The sequence below is a fragment of the Prinia subflava genome, chromosome 2 (assembly GCF_021018805.1).
Source record: "Prinia subflava isolate CZ2003 ecotype Zambia chromosome 2, Cam_Psub_1.2, whole genome shotgun sequence".
NCBI classification, from domain to species: domain Eukaryota; kingdom Metazoa; phylum Chordata; class Aves; order Passeriformes; family Cisticolidae; genus Prinia; species Prinia subflava.
Genome location: NC_086248.1, coordinates 14,182,929 through 14,206,844, shown reverse-complemented (window position 1 = coordinate 14,206,844; position 23,916 = coordinate 14,182,929). Strand labels below are relative to the sequence as shown.

General features: G+C 36.3%; 1 protein-coding gene across 2 annotated transcripts in view; it reads right to left on the bottom strand.

Annotated features, from left to right (window-relative positions):
- ROCK2 (Rho associated coiled-coil containing protein kinase 2) overlaps nt 1-23,916 on the bottom strand; it is a 95,652-nt gene that overhangs the window by 6,520 nt on the left and 65,216 nt on the right. The window contains exons 6-29 of one of the 2 annotated variants that reach the window (XM_063424764.1): nt 23,418-23,562; nt 20,878-21,016; nt 19,092-19,183; nt 18,145-18,304; nt 17,503-17,566; nt 16,054-16,119; nt 15,674-15,753; nt 15,227-15,275; nt 14,356-14,491; nt 14,136-14,227; nt 13,641-13,887; nt 13,225-13,331; nt 12,411-12,570; nt 11,574-11,734; nt 10,992-11,176; nt 9,757-9,826; nt 8,329-8,432; nt 7,957-8,143; nt 7,528-7,621; nt 7,319-7,413; nt 6,486-6,665; nt 6,100-6,268; nt 3,084-3,154; nt 2,033-2,121 (exon numbers count right to left, since the gene is read on the bottom strand). In XM_063424764.1, coding sequence (XP_063280834.1) covers nt 2,033-2,121; nt 3,084-3,154; nt 6,100-6,268; nt 6,486-6,665; nt 7,319-7,413; nt 7,528-7,621; nt 7,957-8,143; nt 8,329-8,432; nt 9,757-9,826; nt 10,992-11,176; nt 11,574-11,734; nt 12,411-12,570; nt 13,225-13,331; nt 13,641-13,887; nt 14,136-14,227; nt 14,356-14,491; nt 15,227-15,275; nt 15,674-15,753; nt 16,054-16,119; nt 17,503-17,566; nt 18,145-18,304; nt 19,092-19,183; nt 20,878-21,016; nt 23,418-23,562 — 2,942 coding nt within the window. The remainder of the gene's footprint in view (nt 1-2,032; nt 2,122-3,083; nt 3,155-6,099; nt 6,269-6,485; nt 6,666-7,318; nt 7,414-7,527; nt 7,622-7,956; nt 8,144-8,328; nt 8,433-9,756; nt 9,827-10,991; nt 11,177-11,573; nt 11,735-12,410; nt 12,571-13,224; nt 13,332-13,640; nt 13,888-14,135; nt 14,228-14,355; nt 14,492-15,226; nt 15,276-15,673; nt 15,754-16,053; nt 16,120-17,502; nt 17,567-18,144; nt 18,305-19,091; nt 19,184-20,877; nt 21,017-23,417; nt 23,563-23,916) is intronic. The other variant, XM_063424762.1, reaches the window with a different exon arrangement.

The following is a 23,916-nucleotide window of genomic DNA, read 5'->3' as shown; positions in this document are numbered from 1 at the left end:
CAAGTGGCCTCCAACCACCACACCTCCTAGCAGCCCATCTCTATTTGCAAACAACAGATCTGACATAGTCCCTCCCCTGGTGGGCTCACCCACCAGATGTGACAAAAAGTTGTCCTCCATACACTCTACAAATTTCCTGGACTGCCTTTTTTCTGCTGTATGAAGTTCCCAGCAGATTTCTGGCAGGTTGAAGTCACCTACAAAAACAAGGGCTGATCCTGAAACAATCTCCAGCTGCTTATAGAATAAGTTGTCCACCTCTTCTTCCTGGTTGGGTGGACAATAACACTCCCAGAGGGATGCCAGTCTTGTTACGGCCTTCCCCTTAATTTTTACCCATGGGCATTCAACTTGATCATCATTAGTTTCAGTACTTATGGCATCAAAAGCCTCCCTAATGTAAAGGCCACCCCTCCACCTCTTCTCCTTTTCTTGTCTCTCCTGAAGAGCTTGTAGCCATCCAGTGCAGTCCTCCAGCTGCATGAGTCATCCCACCATGTTTCTGTGATGGTGACTATATCATGGCTTTGCTGTTGTACCATGGCCTCCAGCTCTTGTTTGTTACCCATGCTGCCTGCACCTCAGCTGGGCTACGGATTTCCCCCTAGCTCAGGCATACCACCCTTGGGCCTGCTTCCAGGCAGCCCAGCTGCACTCCTTCCCCCTTCAAACCTAATTTAGAACTCAATGAGTTCTGCCAGCTCATGTGCTAAAAACCTTCTGGCCTTAACACAGAGATGCAGCCCATCTGGTTCCAGCAGGCCAGGTGCTGAAAAAGTTGCCCCAATGATCAAAGAACACAAAATTCTGTCGATGACACCAATCCTTGAGCCACTTGTTGAGCTCTCCTATTCCTTTCACCATTTTTCTCAGCCACCAAAGGGACTGAGGAAAAGACGACCTGTACCCCTGTCCTATCTACCACTTGACTGAGTGGCCTAAAGTCCCTTTCAATTGTCCTGACACTCCTCTTTCCAATCTCATCACTGCCAGCTCATCACTGGAGTATCATCACTGGAGTACTAATCAGAGGGCTGAATCAGCCCAGGAAGTCTCTTAGTGATATCCTGTACCCAGGCCCCAGGGAGGCAGCAGACCTCTGTGGGATGGGTCTGGTTGGCATATGGGATCCTCTGTTCCCCTCAGAAAGGAGTCACCCACTACCACTACCCTTCTTTTGTTTTTGACGTTAAAGGTAGTGATCTGTCTTACAGATGAAGCATAATTGGGAGGCCCATTGGGCAGATAATTTTCTTCCTAATCATCTGGCTGACTCTCTAGATCCAGGGGCTCATACCTATTCTGAAGTGACACCTGGCTAGGGGATGGGGTTCGGGAGGAATTTTTATTATTACCTTCCCAAGCAGGGACCCATTTCCACTCCCCTTCATCACCAGGTGTCCTTCTACTGCCTGAAAGTGGGAGGCACAGGAGTCCTCTGACTCTTGGAGGGCTTCCCTCAAGAATGGAAGGGCTGAACTCTGCCAATCTATTTCCCTTTCACTTTCCCTGACACTCCTTAGTCTTTCAACTTCCTCCCTAAGCTCAGCCACCAGCAAAAGGAGGTCGTTCACCTGTTCACACCCAGGCAGGTTTCCCCACAGTGCGCCTTGAAACCACTGATAAGCTCAAACACTCTGCATAGGAACAGGTCTGTACAGACACATCCTTTTTGGAGAGTTCCATTTGGTTACACGCACCTGTACTAACTACAGTTTTGGATTGCATAAAAACCATTACTAACAGAAACCCCCAAACCAACCAACCAACAGAAACACTGCAAACAACACACAGCAAACCTTACTGGCAAGAAAACATGCAACCCTGCCTGCTTGCCCTGCCACACCTGCGAACTGTGCCATGCCCTGCCCTCAACGATGGAAGAACCCCCACCCCATTCCTGTGTGCCTCACAAGCCATGTCCCATGTGATGTGCTCGCAGACTGGGCCTCAAAAGGCCCTTTGGTCACAGGTCTTTCCAACAGAGTTCACCTGCAAATCAGAAGAATGAATCACACGTGGTAATACTTACTCTATATCCAATACCATATGGGGATTAGACTGTTCTTTATCTTGTTCACTGTCATAGAACAGGATCTTCTTGCTGCTCACAATTACATACTGTTAGGAGATAAAAGGATAAAACAAGTTTTAATCTACCTCATCACAGATGTCAAATATGTTACAACATTTATCTATCACATATGTTGTAGCAATATTTTTCTACAATTTGATTATATGGTACCTAAGTAGACAATGGTAGTACTGTATACTAAGTCCGTGCCAAGAAATTCATTGCATAACAAACAAAATTCTGATTACCTGATAAATCAAGTTATATGATCAATTTAACTGATTTTTAAACATATTTAATATCTATGAAGAAACAAAAATGAAAGTCAGGAAGAAAGTAGGATATAAGCTTTTCCTTTCTATTTTTTTGATTTAATTTTCACTTGGATTAGTAGAGAGAGTAACTGTCATCCTCTGCCTATTTCATGTGTGCAGGTCCCAAGTAATAGGGATCATACTTAAAAAGATCACTGTTACCAAAATACCTATCAGTGTTCACTAAAAAGCTAATTACCTAGAAGATGTCCTACTTCCAGAATTGTGCCTAGTATGACAGCAGTAAGGAAATTTGTATGAAAATGTGTGTGCTACATTTTGGACAAAGACTCATCAAAGAGGTTACTGAGAAGCAGTAAACGAAGGCTGCACAAGGCAGGAGGAGTAGGTTTTAGTCTCATACCCTAAATAAAGAAATTGTCAAGAGCAAGAAGAGCCTGTTTCCAGACTCTGCCTAATTCCAGCTATGTAATACTGCTGGGAATCCTTATGGCATGTATAAATATTTGAAGATCATGAATGACTATTCTCACCTCTGGCTACACAAAGAAGTGTCTTAAACTATTGCAATTGCCTTAGTTGCCCCTCTCAGATGTAGCTATGCCAGCTAACATACTTTATAGATTTAAGTAATGAGAGAACACATATCAAAGAAAAACGAAGTGTTGAAAACCTACAGTAAGTTTAAAGTTGAACCTATGCATGAAATAAAATCATAAATCTGGTTTTCTTACCTTTTTAACCCATCCAAATTTTTTAGTGTTATTTCTAACAGGCATTGATAGCCAGCCTTCCAATCTTGATTCTGAAAAAGAGATATGTATTAAAGAACAGACAAAACATTATTTTTCAGACTGATGTGCATTTTAAAAGTTATTGAATATCAATAATAAAGCAAGAGAGCAAACATGAGAAGATGAACTATTTCACAGTGTCTTGTGAAGTCTGCCATGGTAAATGTTCAGGAATACATTAAATAATGTACCCCTGAACACAGCCAATAACCAGCAATGCAATCACAAAGAAGTAGTAAACACGAGGAGGAAGGGGAAGAACAAACTTGCAATTATAGCACACACATTCCCTTTAGTAATTTTTTCAGCTCTTAAAAGCCTTATGTCTATTGACCTTTACCTTTTAGAATAGCACCTAAAGATATTAGTACAGACCACACAACATCCAATCCAAGACCAAAAAAAAAAGGCAAATTACTGCCACAAATAACCTGTATACCCTATATGCTGGGGAAAATGTCAGTTTAGTATTCTAATTCATACTTTTTGGTCTGTAAATTTTTCTTTTCTCTGATTCTGCCTGTATGTTCTAGGCTTTCTAATCCAAAATAAGTAATTTTTGGCAAACCCTCAGGCCTTGCCTGAATTCAGCTGCCCTTTCACTCACTTGCAGTATTTTATATTACACTGGCACATTTGTCAGATTTGATTTATCAAGAGTATTGAGAGCTCAGCTGTTTGACACACACATTTCAGTAGTCACCAGAAGCTCAACAGGATCACACTTTCCCAGTGCTTGGTCATACATAGGATCACACACCCTTTGACCCCATTTTTGTAGCTGCATTTAACATGACTCTTTCTTCCCCCTATGTTTTATTAAGGGGAACTACTTAATTGCAATAATACTTTTCTAATGAGCTTCATACCCTAGCAGATGACCTCTACTGCTACTGAGGAACCTCCAAGTCAAAAATAGTGAAATGTTAAGCACAAAACACAAAACCATGGAACAAGCAGAAACATACTCCAAAATTACAAAAATTATTTTCCTTCTCATCAGAGGGCATTTGCAGGTTCCTGCCCACTTTTTAACACAGTGTAACAAATAATTACTAGATATACAAAGAATTCTTTTTGTGTTTAGAGACTTAAAGCAAGATACACAGATACACACTGTCTTCAATGTTTATTGCCCTACCAGCAATGCTGTTGGTGACCTATTTTAATACACATATCAACTATATGAAACAGTTCTGTAACATGTTTTGCCTCATACCTGCCACCTTATATTGCTCCTTTCAACTACATCTCATAGAAAGTGTAGAAAGCATAATGTTCATGCAAAAAAATAGTCTATGCCATATCCAGGAAACACATGTAGGGCAAAAAAATATGCATGTTTCTCCTATTTCCTAAAATATGATTTTCCTATTTTTCTCTGTCACCTGCAATACAGATTAAATTGGACAAAATGAGAGCTTCTGATTATACTTTTTCCACTTCTGGTGTCCATTCAATACCAACAGATAAGAAAAAGGGCAGAATATTCCAAACGTCTCACAATACATGCTTATAAACACTAGAAGGGGAGAAACAACAGAAGACACTATCCTACCTCAAATCTTTTGTAATTATGTCAGCAAAAAATCCCAGCTTCGCTACGATTTTTACTTTAGAACAAAGCAAATCCATGCACATACCACAACAGCAATTACTAAGTAAAAAATATGTATGTAGGTTTTCTTTCATTAGAAGCTTCAAAGCAAAAACCAAAGAATGAGGAAAATAGAGGAAATGCATTATTCTTCACTCTAGTTTTACGAAGTAATGTCAAAATACCAAAAGAGGTTCTACCTTCAGTGGAAAGGTATTCACACTTTAAAGGAACCTCATGTGAAATACAGAAATTTGAATGCAATAGAAAACCCATCTCTAACATTAACACTTAAGCTTTGTTTAGTGGGTATATGTGTAGTCATATAAAATGAATACAGAATTAGTAAAATAGGGCCTTATCATTCATTATATACTTTTAAGGCAAAACAATGTAATACTGAGGACAATGAATTTCTACAAGAAAATCATGTATGTTTAGATGTGAGGAGTTAGATGTTTTCACACTTCACTGAAACACAAAGATTTGACTTTTAATATCCAGTACCTTAGGGTCATACAGAGAGCTGCAGATACTGTGTAGAGGCTATCTTGAAAAGAAGCCATAAGGCTCATTTATTCAATGTCTTAATAAAAATGGTGGGTTTACAACTGTCAGCAAGCATTTGCAAACATTTAGGGAAAACGGGCCAGTTATTTGTTCATGCAAACGTTCTCATGTCTTTGATGGCAGTGTTTACTGCTGCTGCAGCATGTTATCTGCCAGATTTGGTTTATGCCTCTTTAATTATGTATTAATAGTGTTAGTTCTGAAACAGAAAATGACACAATAAGAACAAAACCAAACGGTTCTCAGGTATGTCACCTGTGCTATCAACTTCTGAAGGGCTGTGGGAACAAGACAAAGGTTCTTCCTCTGAGTCAGACTCGGAATCAAGAAGCATGCGAGAACTGGAGGGCTTAGTGGCAATACTGACAGAGGTAGAAGAGTGCTGATAGGTAAAGGACATGGATTCCATAGTGTGGGATTGAGTGATATGGACTAAACATAAAGCATAAAGGAGGAAAAGTAGAAAAGAAGTCAAAATACTCTAAGAGAGTATTAGTTTTACATTTCATCACATACACACAGTAATTGCAAAATAACCACCAAAATAAAGTGAAAACAGTATTTAGTTCTAACAGAGCACAATAAAATTTAAAAAAAATCTTGAAATAAATGTAAGGTGAAGTATTACAACAAACATTTAGTTAGCAGGTGAACAAGTGATCACTATCAACAGAACAATAAGATGGTAGAAATAGATAAAGATGAAAATCACAGAATCATCAGACCCTCAATTTAATACTCCAGTTTCTATGGAAAAACACTGCAGAAATATTAATAAAATTAACATACCAGGGAATCCATCATCTGCCTCAGCCTCTCCAGGTCCACTGCCTATGCTACTGTTGTCCAGCCCAATGTGCAGTGACTGCAGCTGGGAACGAAGCTGCTCAATGTCACTGTCTTTGCTGTCCAGAGTCATCTGCAGTTCAATCCGGATCTGACTCTCTTCTGCTATTTGCTGCAGAGGTAAATTGCAAGATCTCCTATTATTACAATATTTGGTTACTCAGAGAAAATTATGCAGAATTTGTAGCCAATCTCAACATACATTCTGTGTATTTCTTTTGGCTGGGAAAATTCAGAGATAGAGACTGCACACACTACTATAAAGTCTGTATCAATAGTATGATTTTACAGAAAATACTGCAATGCTTATATTTACAAAAGGATCTTACTGCCTGCATTTCATTTATTTCCTTCTGATATTTGATCATCATCTGGGTTAACTTTTCTCGTTCAGACTTCAGTTCCATATGCAGCTTCCTATTTTCCTTCTCCTTCCGCCGTACGTCGGTGTCAGCTCCACGTTTGACTGGACCCTTCCGATTCATGATTTCAGCCAACTTATTCACAGCCTTCCCACAGGAAAGAAAAAGTGACAAAAACCACACCAATAAATACACAGAGTTATGCTGGGAAGAAATAAAGTCTTCTCTCCATCTATAACAGGCACTTCTAACTATAAACTAAGATCTCTGCAATCCAGTACTACAAGCTTGCTGTAATTCAGCTTATTACACAAAATATAAAAGAAGGTGACGACACCATTTTTACTTGAAGCAAGCATTAGCTATGTGAGCACTTTCACTCATTTATATAATCCCTTCCATTTTCACTAGCTAGACCCAAATACAGTATTAAAAAATGCCACTTGTTCTAAAAAACAGTCTAGATTAAAATCAGAAATGTACTTCTTTCTAGAACTTGTAGAGGAATATAAATCAAGACTGAAACCAGTAATATCAAATCATTTGATGGAAATGAAGGCTTTTGCTGGTGGAATACATCTGGATTAGAAGTTCCTCTATTATGAATCATAAGGATCCAGTTTCACTACACTGAAAGTCTACTTAGAAGAAGGAAGAAAAAAACCATTTATTTTCTTTCAGAGCAAAAACAAATAAAGCCTAACTAGTACATATTTGTAGTTTATAACAGAAAGTATTCTAATAAAAATTATTTGATTTATGAACACTGTGTCTATATGCATTTGAATGCATTTGCTTACCTGGGTTTTTAACGTTCTTTCATTCAACAACTGTTTCTCAAATTGAGCTTTAATATTTCCTACATTTGCTTCTTCTTCTTTTAGCTTTGTAATTTCTGTAGCAAGGTAATGAAAACAAAATCTATGAAACTCATTACAAATGAATATAGTACTATTAAAGAACAAACATAGTTTCAATTTAAATCCCATTTGGTTCAGAGATTACGTACGTTCTTGTGCTTCCTTCAGTTTATTGTTTAGTTCTTCTTTCTCATTAGCAAGGTTAGCCACATCACTAGTTAGTGTCCTATTTGCTTCCTCCAGCTGAGAAAAAAAAAGGACATGTGACCATGTAACAAAACTCATTTGGCAAACGAAAAAGCATTACAGGACAGAAGGAAATGCTGTAGAGTGAGACTAGGATAAGGGTAAGAGGACTTGCTGTAAGAGGGGTGGGGGCACAGAAGAAAGAATGGTCAGAGAAATGCGTGGAAGAAACGCGGAAAGAGATTCTTGGATTTCAATCACAAGAAATAAATACTTTTAAAACGTTAGATATACTTGTATATCTCTAAATCTGCCAAAGAGCAATGGATAACTCAAACTGCAAATAAAGCTCATGTACTACCTCTACCAGACTTAAAGATCATGTCACTCACCGAGGCTATGGTGGCATCCTTCTCAGCAAGTTCCTGTTTATGCCTTGCCATCATCTCTTTAATCTCCAACTCTTTCATAATCTTCTCTTTTTCCAAATCAGAGTACTGTTCTTCAGCAATGGAACGGGCAAGTTGTTCTGAATCTGCTTTTGTCAAAGTGATCTCCAGCTGAGCAGCCAAGGAATCTCTGCAAATTATTCATATTGCAAATTAAAATACTGATATATTAGTTAAATTTTAACTAATTTTAAAGTCAAAGGTTAACTTTTAGGTTAGGGCTAAGTTAGGGAGGGGTTAGGGAGGGGAAGAAAGAAAACAACAAAAAGCCATCCTTATCTTTTATGTATTAGTAGTCCAACTAGCAAAACCTACCTCTCATCCTGTAACTCTTGTATCTTTTGCTGCATTTCTTTACAAAGTTTGGTCTTTTCCTCACATTCTTCTTTAAGTTCTCGAACTTGTGTCTTATAGAGAGTCTAGAATTTAAATTGGAAAGAAAATTATATGATTTTTATACTCTTGAAGGTCCACAAAATTTCTACAAGTTGATATGGTATGCAATTCCTTAATCACACTAATTGGAGTACAATTGTGCAATGCCATCTCTAAACTTATCTAAATGTCATCATCATTCACAAATATGCTTTGGTTATTTTACTTTGTTGTTGTTCCTTTTTTAGCTTGTATATTTGTGAATGGTTAGATGTAGGATATACATTTTCTATGTTTGTATACATACTATTAAAGATACTCTAAATGTAAAAATCCCTATTTTGTACAAAATCAGAAGTATCAGAAACAGAGAAAATAATTAATTTCTTTTTTTCTACTATTTTAAATCTTTGTCTGATATAATTATGCATATGGAATTTAGATTCTAATCATACATATCCATGAAACTAACATGACAGTTAAAAAACAAAAAGAAATACAGGAATAAGGGAAAAACCAATTAGAAAATAATTTGAAATTTAACATTTCATGGAGTCCATATAAATCTAGAACTCTGAAGAAAATGAAAGAAACATTATATTGCTCTGTCCATTCATATGACAGATGACTTAGTGTACTTACTGCAGGGATTCCAAGACAGATTGTCTCTCTCTGGCCCATCTACAGAAGTCAACTGACCTCAATTCTCCCTTTCTTTCCTTTAATGTGTGTAACATTTTCTTCTATAAAACTTTAGGTAGGCCTCCTCCTCCATGACCTAAATCCTCAAGGAAATCTTAATTTCCCATTAATATTGAAACAAGCCTTTTGGCATCTCCTGCAGTGCCACTAGCTGTGCACTGTTAATGAAAATTAACCTCCACATGCCACTGATGATTTTTAAGTATACTACCTATTTATTCTGGTGTATCTTACTACAATTAATGAAGAACTCCCAACAGATCACTACCAAGTTTGGTTGTAATGCAAAATTTCCTTCTGAGCTGTAGATGCACATGTTTTGTCACATCATGTGAGAATACAACTCTTCTCTAGCATACAGCATGCAAGAGATGCTGAATGCAAAAGGCTTGAAACATGCAGAAAATTATTTACACAGTGGAGAAATGAGCTGCTTGACTCCTCCCCCTGAACTCCCCTACAAAGCTGGGATATTTCTCAACATGAGCTCTTTTGTGCAGCTCAGTGATCAAGATCCAAGCAGCAGACAACACTGCAGACAGGCACAAGAAAATCAAGTAGCTTTGGGTTAGAGATGTGAAACATCTGATGGCTGAGGGGGAAGAAGAAAAGCTAACATACTCAGTAAACAGATTAATATAAAAAATAAAGCAGCATAAAACATACTGAGAAGTATTGTTCAGCTTCGAGCTGGTCTTGAAGCTCTTTCATTTGTCCATCTGCATCTTGACGTTCCCTAGAAAGGAAGAATATGCTTTAGAAATATGAAGATATTCCAGAGCAGCAAACAGAAAAGACAGAATTCACACTCGAGATCTCCAGCAATTTCTTGAACAAGTATCATCAGCTATTAAACCTGAAGCTTCCTCTGAGCACCAGCTCTCTTTTTCACTTGTACAGCTGTGAATACTGCACTAATAACAAGTCAGTTTAATACTGCTAACACACGAACTACAACAGTGTCACAAAACTTAACCAGTAAGAGCTGCTGATAAAGTAAACAACCACCAACAAAACCTTATTTCTATGTAAATGTCACTGATTGGACCAATTGTTTTGGGTCTCTCATTTGGTAGAGCACAGTCTGTGAATATCTGTATTCCTTGATATGCATATTTTCTTGAATTTATCTGTTATTTAAGCAACAGTAAGTTCCATAATAACAGAAATGTAGCAGAAAAAACTTGTGCCAGTGTTCCACATTATGGGCACCTTCTACATGACTAACTGCATCTTGCTGACAGAAAGGCAAAGCACAGGGAGACAAAACACCCAAAGTTGTAAAGGAGCTGGGATTGAGATTAATTTGATACATGTAGTAAGCTGGTCTTTTCATTCACAGGAATGTTCTTCAGGTAAAAAAATGATTGTTGTTTTCCTTACTATCAGGTGCAATACTACTTGTAGAAGAACTACTTGAAGAACTACTGACACTCCTATTGAAGGCCAACAGATGTGTTCAAAGATCTGTAGTGCTAGATATTTCTGATGGTTATGCTTTGTAGCTCTATAGCAGTATTCCTTTCCAACTCTGGTAAGCTCTCCTAGACTGATAATTCCAGAAACCTTCCTCTTCACTAAAGTCCTATATCATTAAAAAAGTATCTAGACCTTCAGTTAAATGACTGTTTCTCTGAAATTTTTAGACTCATATTTAAGTTGTGTTTTCTAAGATTTTTCAGCATACTAAATCTTTTAATACAAACCTATACATTGCTGAATCACTAGGGCAAGTCTCAATTAGAGTGACTGTAAGTTACTTTAAAGAACAATTAAGTTTTGCACAGTAGAATAGCACATTCTTTGCAGCGATTTTTTAATACTAATTTTGCTCCCAATTTTTGTTCCAAAAATATTTCAAATTAGTAACATGATTAAAACATATAGAACAACTTGCATACTTGCGCAGTTCATTATTTTGTTTTTCCAGACTTAATTTGATTTCCTGAAGGTGGTTATTCTCCTGTTTCAACTGCTTCTCCGACATTTTCAAGGTGTTGACCTGCTGTGTTTGCATCTTGAGGTCATTTTGAGTGAGACAGCGCTTTTGCGTTTCTTGCTCTATTTTTAATGTCAAGTTTTTTACCTGAAAAAGAAGCAAAAACCTGTGAATTTTACAGATCTACACAGGAAAACAATATTTAAACAGTCTCTAACTGACTTCCTTTACATCTTCTGGTAAATCAAAGCTGCTTCCTGAATAAAAGCATTAGCACACATTAAGTTGCCTATTTTTTCCATGTCAATCTCACAGCATTTACCACTAGAGAGGACAAACCTTTTAACATGAATAATGCTGAAATATTTCAGAAAAATGACACCACATTCAATGAAGTAGACTTTTTAAAGTTACAAAGGCAGTGAAGGAAAACTTTGTTGCCATTTTCATTCACAAATATTCCTAAATACAGCTATAACAGGAAAAATACTAGGACATTGAAAACAAGGTTTGACTCAAGGCTCCCTTTGTCAGTGTTCCTTACATCTTCACTTAGTATATCCTTCTGGCGAAGGAGCTCATTTATTTTCTGCTGTGATTGTTTGAGATCACAGTCCAACATGGAGCGCTGCTTCTCAGCTTCCAACAGCCGATTTTCTACTTTCTGCTTTAAAGCTCTTTCTTCCAAAAGTTTCTTTTCCATTTCTGTGAAGTAAATGATATAAGACATCAGTGATGTGTGAAACAGCAGATTTTGGAGGCCAAAGGGAAGAGGATGTCTGTCCTGTACTAACAATAAGCCACATGTTTCCCCTTTTAAAACTGAAGAGAAAAACTACTTAAAAGTGATTAATTAAAATTTTCACAGTAGATACACACCCAAGGAATGCTTTTTCAAGCATTTCTGACAGAGCTATTTCCTACTTTTGAGCTTCTAGATAACTTCCAGTTTATCTGCAACACCTCTGAGATGAACAAAACAGGTGGAATTTTAAAAATAAAACATTTCAATCTACTGTACTCTGACTCTGATAACATAAAATCAAAGAGCTGAAGCTCTTTGGGAACCTGATATGCCAAGTGACTCAGCTGTTATTACTGAATCATTTCTGTTTCTTTTGAAGATCTGCATGCTCAAAATTTTTGTGAATGCTCTGCAATTAGAAGGACAGAATCTGTAGGTAACTTTTTAAGTAGCTGCAATAAACATAAGCCATTTAACTCAAAAGTAAGAGCCATCTTCTGGAGTTTTTTGGTAATTATCCCTCTCTTCAAGATATTTCAGTTGTCATGAGATGCACCAGAATATGCACAGTGAAAGATTACATTATCAGCTTTGTATAATTCACATCTAAATCCAACTGGGATGCCAAATACATACCTTTCATGGCTTCAGATTTTGCTTCCTCTATAGACTCATAGATCTTATTTTTGTCTGCTAAGCGTGCTTTTGTGGCTTTATGCTCAGCTTCTTCTTGTTCAAGGTTCTGCTGCATGACTTTGAATTTATATGTCATATCTATTTCCATGTTGCTCTTTTCCTGTTAAAGAAAAAATGACATTGAAATAAAACATTAAATGTATAAGGTTAGTGGCAGAATTTTGAGCAACAATAACATGCTCCTTGGAAGGATGCTTGGAGTAGAAGAGAGGGCTCATGCTAAGGAACTCACTGAGAACTCATTTCCATAAGTGTTTTTTTGTGAATGCCAAAGTGCTCTAAAAATGTACAACAACATTCCCAGTTGCAAACAGTTACAGAATTACTGCCTTAACAACCAACATTCTGTAGTAAGAGCAGCTCAAGGATTAAGTTTATTTAAGAAATTTTTCAAGCCTTTTGTTTCAATAACAAGTTTGTTTAAAAAAATCCCATTAGCAGAGGCTCTTTTATTTTTGGCAATAATGAGAGTTTAACAGAACTCCACACAGGAAATGAAATGTAGCTACTGTACTGTTAAGGTACATACCACAATGTGTCATTAGGTACTTAAGTACTTTAGAAGTAAAATGTATCATGATCGTATGGGAAATGTCTTTTTTTCCCCACTTCTCAAATCGAAAAAAAACCCCAAAACTGAAAACAAGGTTTATTTTCTGTATAGGTTTGGTTGCACTATCTCAAGTAATAAAAAGTACAAATTCAAAAATTCTGTAAAAATGTAACTGTAATGTTCATTTAGCAGTGCTGTCACCTTTTCTAAATCTGTGAGCTTTTCCTGCAATTGTCTTTTCTCCATTTCCAGTTTGGCTAATGCACTCTTTCCATTTTTCACTTCTTCTTCAAGGCTAGATATTCGACCTAAAAATTACCAAAATAGCAATGAGGCTGGTCAATGTGTGCAAACAAGACTGTATTTCATCTATTTAGAGATAACATTTTTGAAATGCAACAGCTTACAATTCTGACTATTGTCTCCTTTGGAGTGATTCCAAAAGCTACCAATAATATTTTATAGATGTTACCACACATTTTTTCTTAAATGCTGTTCACAATTATGTAACATTTTATAAAACAGAACACTTACCTAGTCACAGTCTGAAACTCAAATAACACCACCCAAACCAGAAACAAGAAGCAATCTTAACTTCAGAAGATTTGCAGAAATACCTTGTAAATCACTGATAATCTCTGATCCATGACTTCGATCTCTCCTTTCTGATTCTAGAGCTGACTGAAGGTTGAGATACTCCTTCTCCAGTTTGAGTTTTGCATTCTCCAGCAGGCAGTTCTTATCTTGTAGTTCTCTATTATTAATTTCCAGCTGCTGGATTTGCTTTGTGCTTTCTGTCTGGTTCTTCCTTAACCTGGCTGCAGTATCAGACTCTGACCGCAGCAAAGAATTGGCTTCATCCAACTAAGATTGATAAAAACATACTTCAGAAACAATTAAATATAAACCCCACTATTTCTACTACAGAATACTAGTTTTTATAGATTAAGGAAGTAAGGAGTATATTTTAAGATTACTTTTGAACACCAAAATTTAACAGGAAAGAACAGCTTTTAAAACCAAATTACACATTTCAAATTCCTCCACTGTTACAAAAATCTGTACTCCAAGCAGTGATTATTTTAAAATATACATATATAAAGTTGGCATACCTGTCTTTGTAGTTGACTGATTTTTTCATTGGATATTTGAGAGTTCTGATTCCTCTTTTTTAAATCTTCAAGTTGGTCTTTCAAACTGTTAACTGCAACAAAAACAATTCAACATTGTTAATTACTGTCACGAAAATGCTTCATTTTGAACTATAATTCATTTATTTTAAGCATTAAAAACCCACATCAAAATGGAACCTTCAAGCATGGTTCAACATACCCTCATTTTCCAAATTGCGTTTCTTATCTGCTTCATGTTCTGCTTTCCTCTGGTATTCTGTATTCTTATGCTGAAGAAGAGCCTTCTCTCTCTCTAACTGCCTGACTGCAGACTCTACATTCTTCCTTGAAGTTATCTGGATATAGTTAACAAAATACACCTCTAATTACACACACAGGAGTGGTATTCTTACACGATAAAAACACAGCTCATGCACTCAGTTTAGGCTGTAATGGAGGAAGCCAGTCTATCTGCCTGCTGCAAATACAACCTATCAGAACACGTGGTCAAATCCAGCCCAGGATGTCTATGGCCAGGAGCTCTGCAATTTAAATACTGTTTGATCATCTGGGTTTGACAAACCTGGTAGACCTGCCTAAGCAGTCACTCTGGGAGCAGAGAAATAAAATATGTAAAGGTAAGGTCTTGACATGCACCTGCATGAGCCATACTTTAAGTTGTATACAGCCACATCCAAATTTGTAGAAGCAGTAAGGTGCAAAGCTGAGCAAGAATTAGGGTCTTTTTACTACCACCAAACAATGCAAAGCATTGCCTTCCTCGTCTGGAAACACTACTCTCACACCTTCAGTTTTTAAAATCTGTATGGGATATTTATGTCATGCTGTCTGCCAACTAAAAATACAGTAAGAAACTACTTCTGGAAAGAAATGTGCAGTTACAGTACAGAAATCATAATGAAAATATTTTAGTAGTGACAACAATTTCATACTTGTGAATACCAAGAAATCAACTGGTGTTAGTTGCTATAAAATACACAGCTATTTAAAAGCAATTTTCTGTTATCAAAGGAAAAAAATCCATGCACAAATGTTACAGTTCAATTCCAGTAAGAAATCTATGGCCTTACCTCTTCATCCAGCTCTTTTGCTATCTTCTCTAAACGAACACTTGTAGACCTGAACAAATTTGAAAGATAATTTTAAACCCTGCTGATAATACAGAAAATAGAATGCTTGGATGTGTTTCACTAATTTTATGTAAGGTGCTTTTGTCTCATTTGTTTTATGCAAGACATTCTATTTGAAGCAATGACATGAAACCTCAAGGACTGGTGAAATCACTAAACAATGAGATTCTTATAGGGAGTTAAAGCAAAAAAAACCCCTCAACAAACCCCCTAAAAACGACCCCAGTAGTCACAGGAGTAGCAAGAATTAGGCCAGCAATTACAGTGAGGTCTGCTTGCAGGGTTGGGAATCCCCAAAGTGGATTAAAAATGCTTTTAAGCATTCAAAAACAAAAGGTCTAACCAAACATCTTTATAAACATACCAAACATGTTGAAACATTCTCACCTGTATTTCTGTTCTAGTTCATCTTTGGCTTGTAATTCATTACTGAGCTGTTCTTCTAGCTTGCTTAGTTTTTTCTGAAACTGTGTAAAATGTCAAAAAAGCATGGCCCACATATAAAAATGCTTTCACAGGAAACAAATGCAATTCAATTAAATAAAAAAATAAGGGAAAGTGAGGAAAATTAATTCAGTCTTCCAGTATATGATTTTAAAACCATCTCTAGAAGGTTACATCTTTACAAAGTATAAATTCTGATAATTTTAAATATATGGATTTATAGCAACAGAATTTGCTGCATGCTGAATTGAATTGAACCATCACAGAATTATGTGCCCCAGATTGTGAGTCATTAAATTTATATGGGCAAAAAACTTTGTTACCGGCCCTTTGCTGTGCTCTGTAGCCAGAGACTTTCCACTGGAGAAGATGTTTTTGCATAGCATTTTCTAAATGAAATGAAAAAATAAAAAAGGGGTATACATGACCAAATTGGACAATATTCAGATAATATGGCTAAACATGTTCAGTGACCTCACATAAAGAAGAATTTCTTAGTCTTACACTAAGGAAGCTAATGAACACTTTGGAAATGCTTTGCTTTGCTCACTAAAATATTTTTTAAAAATAATTATGAGTCCAGTACCCAAATATTCATTAAATAAATTATAAATAATAAATTTTGGATTAATCTCATGACTTCAGGCTTTCAAATGCATTTATTTTCCTCCCTTCCTCCTTTTCCTCTACTCCCCAAACATGAAATGTAAAAATGAGGTTTTCCAAAACACTTAATAATTGTTACAATTAGGAGATTTCCACAACAGGGACACTGAAAAGGACATCAAAACCGGAGATTTGTTGCTTGAGAAAATAAAAATAAAGTAAGTTGTCAGAAGTGAAATGCAAAATTTGACCATCTGCATTTACTAAAACAACATAAAGCAAACATTATGAATGTGACCATATGTATTTTAAACAGCAGTACTATTTCTATTTAAAAGGTGAAGTCTGAAACTATTCATCTATTCATCAATGACAGGAAGGAAGTGGAGTCTAATAAACATTTGCATTTAAATTTATCTGATCAATACATAATGCATTTCCTTTATGTATTTTTTAAACATTGAAAAGGAACTGTAAGTTTTAAGAAACGTTAACAATACACTTGAATAATACAAATGTTTAATTAACATAATGAAATAAGTATATGAAAATACCCTCGCTTTTCCTGTCATGCAAATTTAAACTCATTTGTCAATCTTCAAAAGCTGGATAAACATGCTCCATATGCTCCAACTGGAGTATGATTTAAACATTCCTTTATCCCTGCAGGTGACAATTTAGTTTTTCAGACTCTGAATAAATCAGTCATGAATCATTAATACAAGTGTGGAACCTTCACAGGAGTACTGCTGGCTGTAAGAAACAGAGCCTCACATATTGGCTTTTCAAACAAATTCTGGATGCAAAGAGAATTTGAGAAAAATCTGTATTCATTTATCTTTATACTATAGCACCTTAACACTTGAGTACAACTGTTTCAAAATACAACTGGTTTACTGCTAACAATTTGGTGAATAAACATTTAAGATACTTCACATCCACATAAAATTATGTAGGAATTTTTTTATTCCTTTCATAATTCAGATACTATACTTACCTCTTTGCTGTCCTGTAAACAGAAAATATCATTTTTATTGAGAATCATTAAAAGACAAAAAGCCCCCAACAAAACTGCTTAAATAATTATCTTAGACTTTGTCTTTTCTTAACAGACTTGACAAAATTAGTTAATCATCCCATTAATACTACAGAAAAAAGGCACTAACCTCATTTTTACTAGATTGCACAGATTCGTTCTCTCTGCAAGACTGAGAGGAGTCACTTAGCAACCTGTCAAAAACAAAAACAAATCCCTCCAGTTCTTACTCAAGTTTTCAACAACTCTGGCAACCCTGCCATTTTAATCAATTCTCTCAAGTCTCAATTTGTCCTATGCTTCTCTTGTTTTATTTTGATGTTAGTTCATCTTTCTGATTTGAATCTTTCCTCAACAGAATGTTTCCAAAACTACAGCAGCTTGTAATTTTTTTAATTAATTCAATTATTTCTTGATTACTCAAAATGAATTCTAGAAAGTTATTATGCTTTAAAGTTAAGGTTTCTTCTAAAATAATAAAAAGGCATTTTAGAAAAAAATAGAAATCTATCAGAGTTTTAATCCTAATTGATTTTTTAAGATATTGTATAATTTTGTGCATATAAAAGTACACTGTTTAATCAGAGTTATCGAGATAATTGAAAAAGTAACAAATTATTTACTCAAACTTTGCATTTTGTATCTTCACATACTGGACATCACTTAATATAATGCTAGTAATAAATTATGTATTTAGAGTGGAAAGAAAAGAAAGAATGTAACAATAATGTACAGGTATGTTTTAAAAAACGCATATTAAAGTATCACATACAAATTGTCTCTATAGTAGGTAAATCCTATGAAAGGCAGCTGGTTTCCCACGAAGGCTTTGGGGATTGGAAAGGTTTCCACGTCTCCCTTGTCGTCCTCAATGTCATCAAAATTACTGCTATCTATGTCACTGCTAAGCTCAGGAACAACAGGAGCAGCAGCTATAAAAAGGGGAAAAAAGATGCATTTCACTCAAAGATTCAGTCACTTGTGATATACTGGTATCTCTCTAGTGTTAAAAGACTGTATTATAAGTTGTCCTTAAATAACTTGGAGTTAAATATGTATTAACCAGACAGCAGATCTGGAAATATTACTGTGAACAGTTTTTTCTAGAGCAATCTATTTTTGTGCTTGTTGCCTAATGCATAGACCATCTAGTATGCAAGACATATTTGCTCAGGTAATCACACTTGAGAATAGAACTTTAAATAAAATCATCATCTTAAAAATTTTTAGTAAATAACTTTAGAAGTTATGACAAGCTTATGACAACTGACATACTTTGCTTTTTTACCTAAAGCTATCAGGTTCTCAATACCTTACATAAAAAGCAGTAAAACAAGACCACTGTCAAACTACTGTCTTAACTAGCAGAAGATTAAAACAAAAATTAAAGAAAAAAAAACCCACCTCCAAAGAATAAAAACACCAGAGAAACAGAACCTAACATGCATTCTTTTAAAATTCTAAAACAACCAATTCCATTGTTTAAAATGGAAATGTCTAAATTAAAAACATGATAAAGGTGAGATAATTTCAGTAGGAAAAAACGTGTCTTTATTAACCTTTCCTCATATGAGGTTTTATAATACAAGTGATAAATTTGAGTGTTTGAGCAAGATTCTTGATAGATAGAAAGTACTTAATTTATACAACTGAAAATTATTTTCATTTCTACAATTGCAAATACTGAATAAAATAGAACTTTTAACCTGATTTACTTACTCTCTCGAATGTTGTCCCAGTTCCACTGATCACTTCTGAAGAAAGGGTGATGCTTTATTTCTTCTACCCCATTTCTCCCAAGTCGCACATCCCTAAACAGCAATTAATCCTGAGTCACATTAGGAAAAATAGCTGTTCTGTTTTTTTTCAAATTTAAATTCTGACTTGTTCGTGAGCAGCAATGAAACTTTCAGTAAAGATTGTGTTAACCGCACTAATGGTCAAACAAAACCAAAATTTAAAAACCACCAGCCACTAATCTGTAGTTTGTTATATAAAATTTACTGATTCTTAGCATGCACTCTCCCCGTGACTGCTAAAATGTCCAGAATCTGGAGTCTGCCACGTGGGGAGTAAAGCAAGAAAGAGAGCACTGAGGCAAAAACTAAGTAAAAACTAAAAAAACAAACAAAAACTCAACACCCTTGGGGGAAATAAAACTGCAGAACTTTGGTGTCTGCCAAACCACATGACAGACCATAAGACGCAAGCAAACGAAGGTCGGTCTAACTTGCTGCACAGAACAGTTATTCAAAGCTGGACTAAAATAAATATCCTAAGAATTCCATCCTCTGCCTCACAACTAACCCTGACACGTCTCTTGCTGATATTTGCCGCAAAGCAAATCTTAAGTACAACAAGAAACTTTCGGTTTGAACAGAGGAGTCTCTCTTGAAACTACGGACAAGAACAGGACATAGAAACAATGCATGGAAAAGAAGCAATAAATCCCTGGGTCGATGTTTAGTCCTCCTTTAAGTGCTTCAGCAGCAATCACGCAGCATCTGTTTCAAATAAATTGCTCCAGGCCTGTGTTAAATATAAACAGGAAGAGGGACACACGTAGTGGAAGTCCACCTTACTACACTTACACTATTAGATTCTAATCATATTTTCTCTCTACCCTTCACTAAGGGTGAAAAATGCTGTTAAATAAAGCACATCCTTCCTGACCAACTGCAGGCTTGCTCAGTAGAGCAAACAATCTCTCTCTGAATGCAAAACTCATTATAAGGCATTTTGTTTTCCTAATTCCTCCTCCTATAGCAGCCCAATGCCCTGCTCCAGCCAAGAGCAGGTGATCACAGGAAAGCATAAGAAGGCAACATAGATCCAGAGTTAACTGTCAACCTATACTGTAATTCTTTTAAATCAGTGAAATTGGAGATTATCTCTGCTTTCTGAAACTAAACAAAATAAAAGTCTTCAGGTCAAGAACAAGCTTACACAGCTTAATTTCAATAAGTGGCTTAGTTCCATTAAGAGAAAATTCTACTATTTTATTTTTGTAGCCAAAACAATAACCTTGCAGGCTTGTTAGCTATATTTACCAATTAATGCAACAAAGCAAATGAAAAAAAAAACAAACACTCTAAGAAACCTTAAACAAATTCGGTAAATACATGCTTACTTTCAGAAAACTATTTGCGTCTACTTTTTTTAAGAAACACCCACATAGACATTAAGCAAAACAATTTTGTCTCTGCCTTGGAGGTTACAAATTACTTTCAGCCTTAAAGGTTTGTTACTGCAACTGGAAGGCTTTGTCCAGCACAAACTGTGTTCTTAACAAGAGCTGTCAGAACTGCTCATAGAAATAAAATACAATACCTGGAAAAAACACCTCAAAAGGAAAACTAGAAACAAGGAGGTCTGGCAGAAAAGATCTGAACAGAGATCATGAGAAGTAGGAGAAAAAATTAATTTTTGCAATGTACTGTCCAAAATAAATATGGTCAATACCATCCAAAATAAAAGACAGTGCCAGAACAATATGTGCACTTACCTATCGGTTAAAAAGGCACAAATAAGGTTCTTTGCATGCTTAGAGATTTCCACATCATCTGGGAAATGCAATGAGTTCTTATGATCCATAATTTTACTGTATGTTCCTACTAGTGAGTCTGCATAAAAAGGAGTATCACCTGAAAAGAAAGCAGTAAATTTGCTGTGATTTTACATCATGTTTAAGTGATGTGAGTTGAATAAGACAAAAGAGATGATGAAAACTCTACAAGCAGTTTGTCTAGAAGAGTATAGTGTTAAGAAAAAGAAAACAATTGGACAGGCAGTGTACAAATAATGTATACTACTAAAAATATTCCTTCCCTAAAATGTCTGTGTTACAAACTACACCATTTTCCATCCTATCACTACCAAAATTTTGTCTGGTGAATTACATCTTTTGTCGTGCCTTAAGACTCTCAATATATTTTCTAATTTACATAATGGCTGACACCCAGATGAATAAATCTTTAAATATCCCAAGGGTAAACTGGACCAAAACTCATTAAAGACTTGCTAATGCACATTTGCTGGAAGGAATCCACCAAAGCTCTCTGAAGACCATTTCAGAGGCACACAGGTCTCTCCTCCCTAAGGCATGTCAGCTGTGAGCAGAAGCCTTCCCAGTGTGTTACCACACTGTTAAACACATATTAATAAATCTTGCTGACTGATAAATTACATCAGCTTGAGTGCCCATATTAACATGGCATGTGGCTTTTAAAATAAAAGACTTTTCTCACCCAGAGTTTTCCAGCCTAGGCTGTAGTTAAAGATATTTGCAATGGAACTAGACTTAAGAAAGGTAAAACTGGGGCAAGTGAAAAGAATAGGCTGTGATAAAGGCACCTGACAACCAAATTAACTGGCAACATTCTCAACATACAAATGGTTTGAGTCTGTAATCAAGAAGCTGCAACTTTGACAAGAATCCTTTCTCCCAACTAATCCCCAGATTTAATAGAGAAGGTGAACAATCAGTCCCGTGAGCTTGGCTCTCTCCTCAGTTCTGGTGCTGTGTGCAGGCAGGAACCATCCGGCATCGCGGGCTGCAGCCCTCCAACAAGGAACTGAGCATTTCAATAGCCACAAACATGACAAAATGTACAAACAGACCAATGGACAACAACCATTCCTCCTTCAAAAGAACAATCCTAACTTTCGTCTTTCTGTCATTTTATAGCAAAATAAGAAATTAGTGCACACCAGCTTGAACATCTAGACTTTTAGTAAATTTATCGGGTTGCTGCACCAGTGCATTGCAGGTGGGAATCACTGATATTTGCTGCTGCCTCCCTCTTTCCCAATCTTCCTCTTCTAAATCTCCTTCCATCTTGGAAACAGCTTTGATTTTGGCCACACCTCAAAACTATCTTAAGTCACTGAACTAACATTAGGATTCACCCTGTCACCAACATTTTATGGTTTAGTTAAGCACACAATAAAATTTTCATTTTCATAATAAAATTACCATTTTCATTCATTCTGCAGCTTTATCAAAGCCAGAATAACAGAACAGTTTCTTTCTTTCAGAACAGTGCTTTCTTTGAAGTGCAAAGTTTTAGAAGACCATAGCCAGAATCTGATATATAAACACAGACAAAAATAGATACCTTCCACCAATATGTGGGATATGGGGAAATTAAGTAATATTTTCCTCCTAGATACAAGAGGAAGAAAAAAAAGGCTCTGAAACACTGAGAAAATATTCTGGACAGCTATCCCCAATATTTTAAGAACTGAATAATTTTATTTATTGCTAAAATTGTTCATGAGAGACTTAACTATAAACCACACATTCTTAAAGTCAAAATGTTGTAATTCTGAAAGCGTTGGAAATAATAATCACGTCATATGTTTAAGTGTCTTTCCTGGCTCAGGATACCAGAAACATCAAATCTGCAATATTCCCAGAAAATGCTGATTTGGACTTATAATAATTGTATGCTCAATTCCATCCTTCCATAATCAGTATTTTGCTACCAGACTATCACACTGATCCTCACTATATTTTAAGATGCAGATGACTCATCTCCTTAACAGATTATATTCTATGTTCGTTGCCATAGCAGTCCACTGTATTTTACAAGAAAATCCTGACTCAAGCACAAAAGAAAGAATCGAACTGTACTTCCACCCTTTGACCTGAACAGAAGACATTGATGTCCTGTGGAAAAGGAGGAAAAAAAAAAAAAGGATGGTCCTGCCTTTGATGTTCTTGTCTCATCTCTTGAATCCCTGCAAACTCAACCCTGCCTGAGGTGGCACAAATGTGGTGAGGTAGCTGACCCCAGTTAAAACTATTCTAAGAATTAGTTTTAAGCTGAACCAAGTCAGGGAACTAATCACTGAGCAAGCACGCAAACAGCTGTCGCAGCTCAAGAGTGACAGAGAGCAGAGAGAACAGCAATGAAGCCACAGCACCAGCCAAAAGGCAGACGCTGTTAGTGAGGTACGAGCAGCCCTCACACAGCAAAGTGCAGCTAAAGGCACAGGGAAGGCTCAGTGATAATCTCCTTAGCAGAAGAAATCATTACTTACCAACTAACATCTCGAACAGGAAAACCCCTACTGACCACCAGTCGCACTCCCGTCCATAGTAACCATCGCCCCCCTGCGACTTCAGCACTTCGGGCGAGATGTAGTCGGGAGTCCCCACGGCCGTGTCGCAGCGCACCATCCCTGTCTGTGCAACAGGAACAACACAAACAGCTCAGTCCCACGGCTTCTGAGCCCCTCTTTCACCAATGCCTCTCTTAGCAGCACAGAAAACCATAAAAAATACAGCCGAAAACACTTGGGTTGAGGAGTGTGTTTTACAGACTATTTGTAATTCAAGAAGAAATATGGATTGAAAGGACATTTCTTGGTAATGTGCTTATCCCTTCCTACTCTGATTTCTCTTGACATCATCTTCTCGAAATTCACCAATTTCATTATTTTTACCACTGGTTTAAATATGAAGTACACATCATATCAGAATGCTCCTTTTTTCATTGAATTCAGGGATAAACTTTAGAATAATTTTGACAAGTTATGA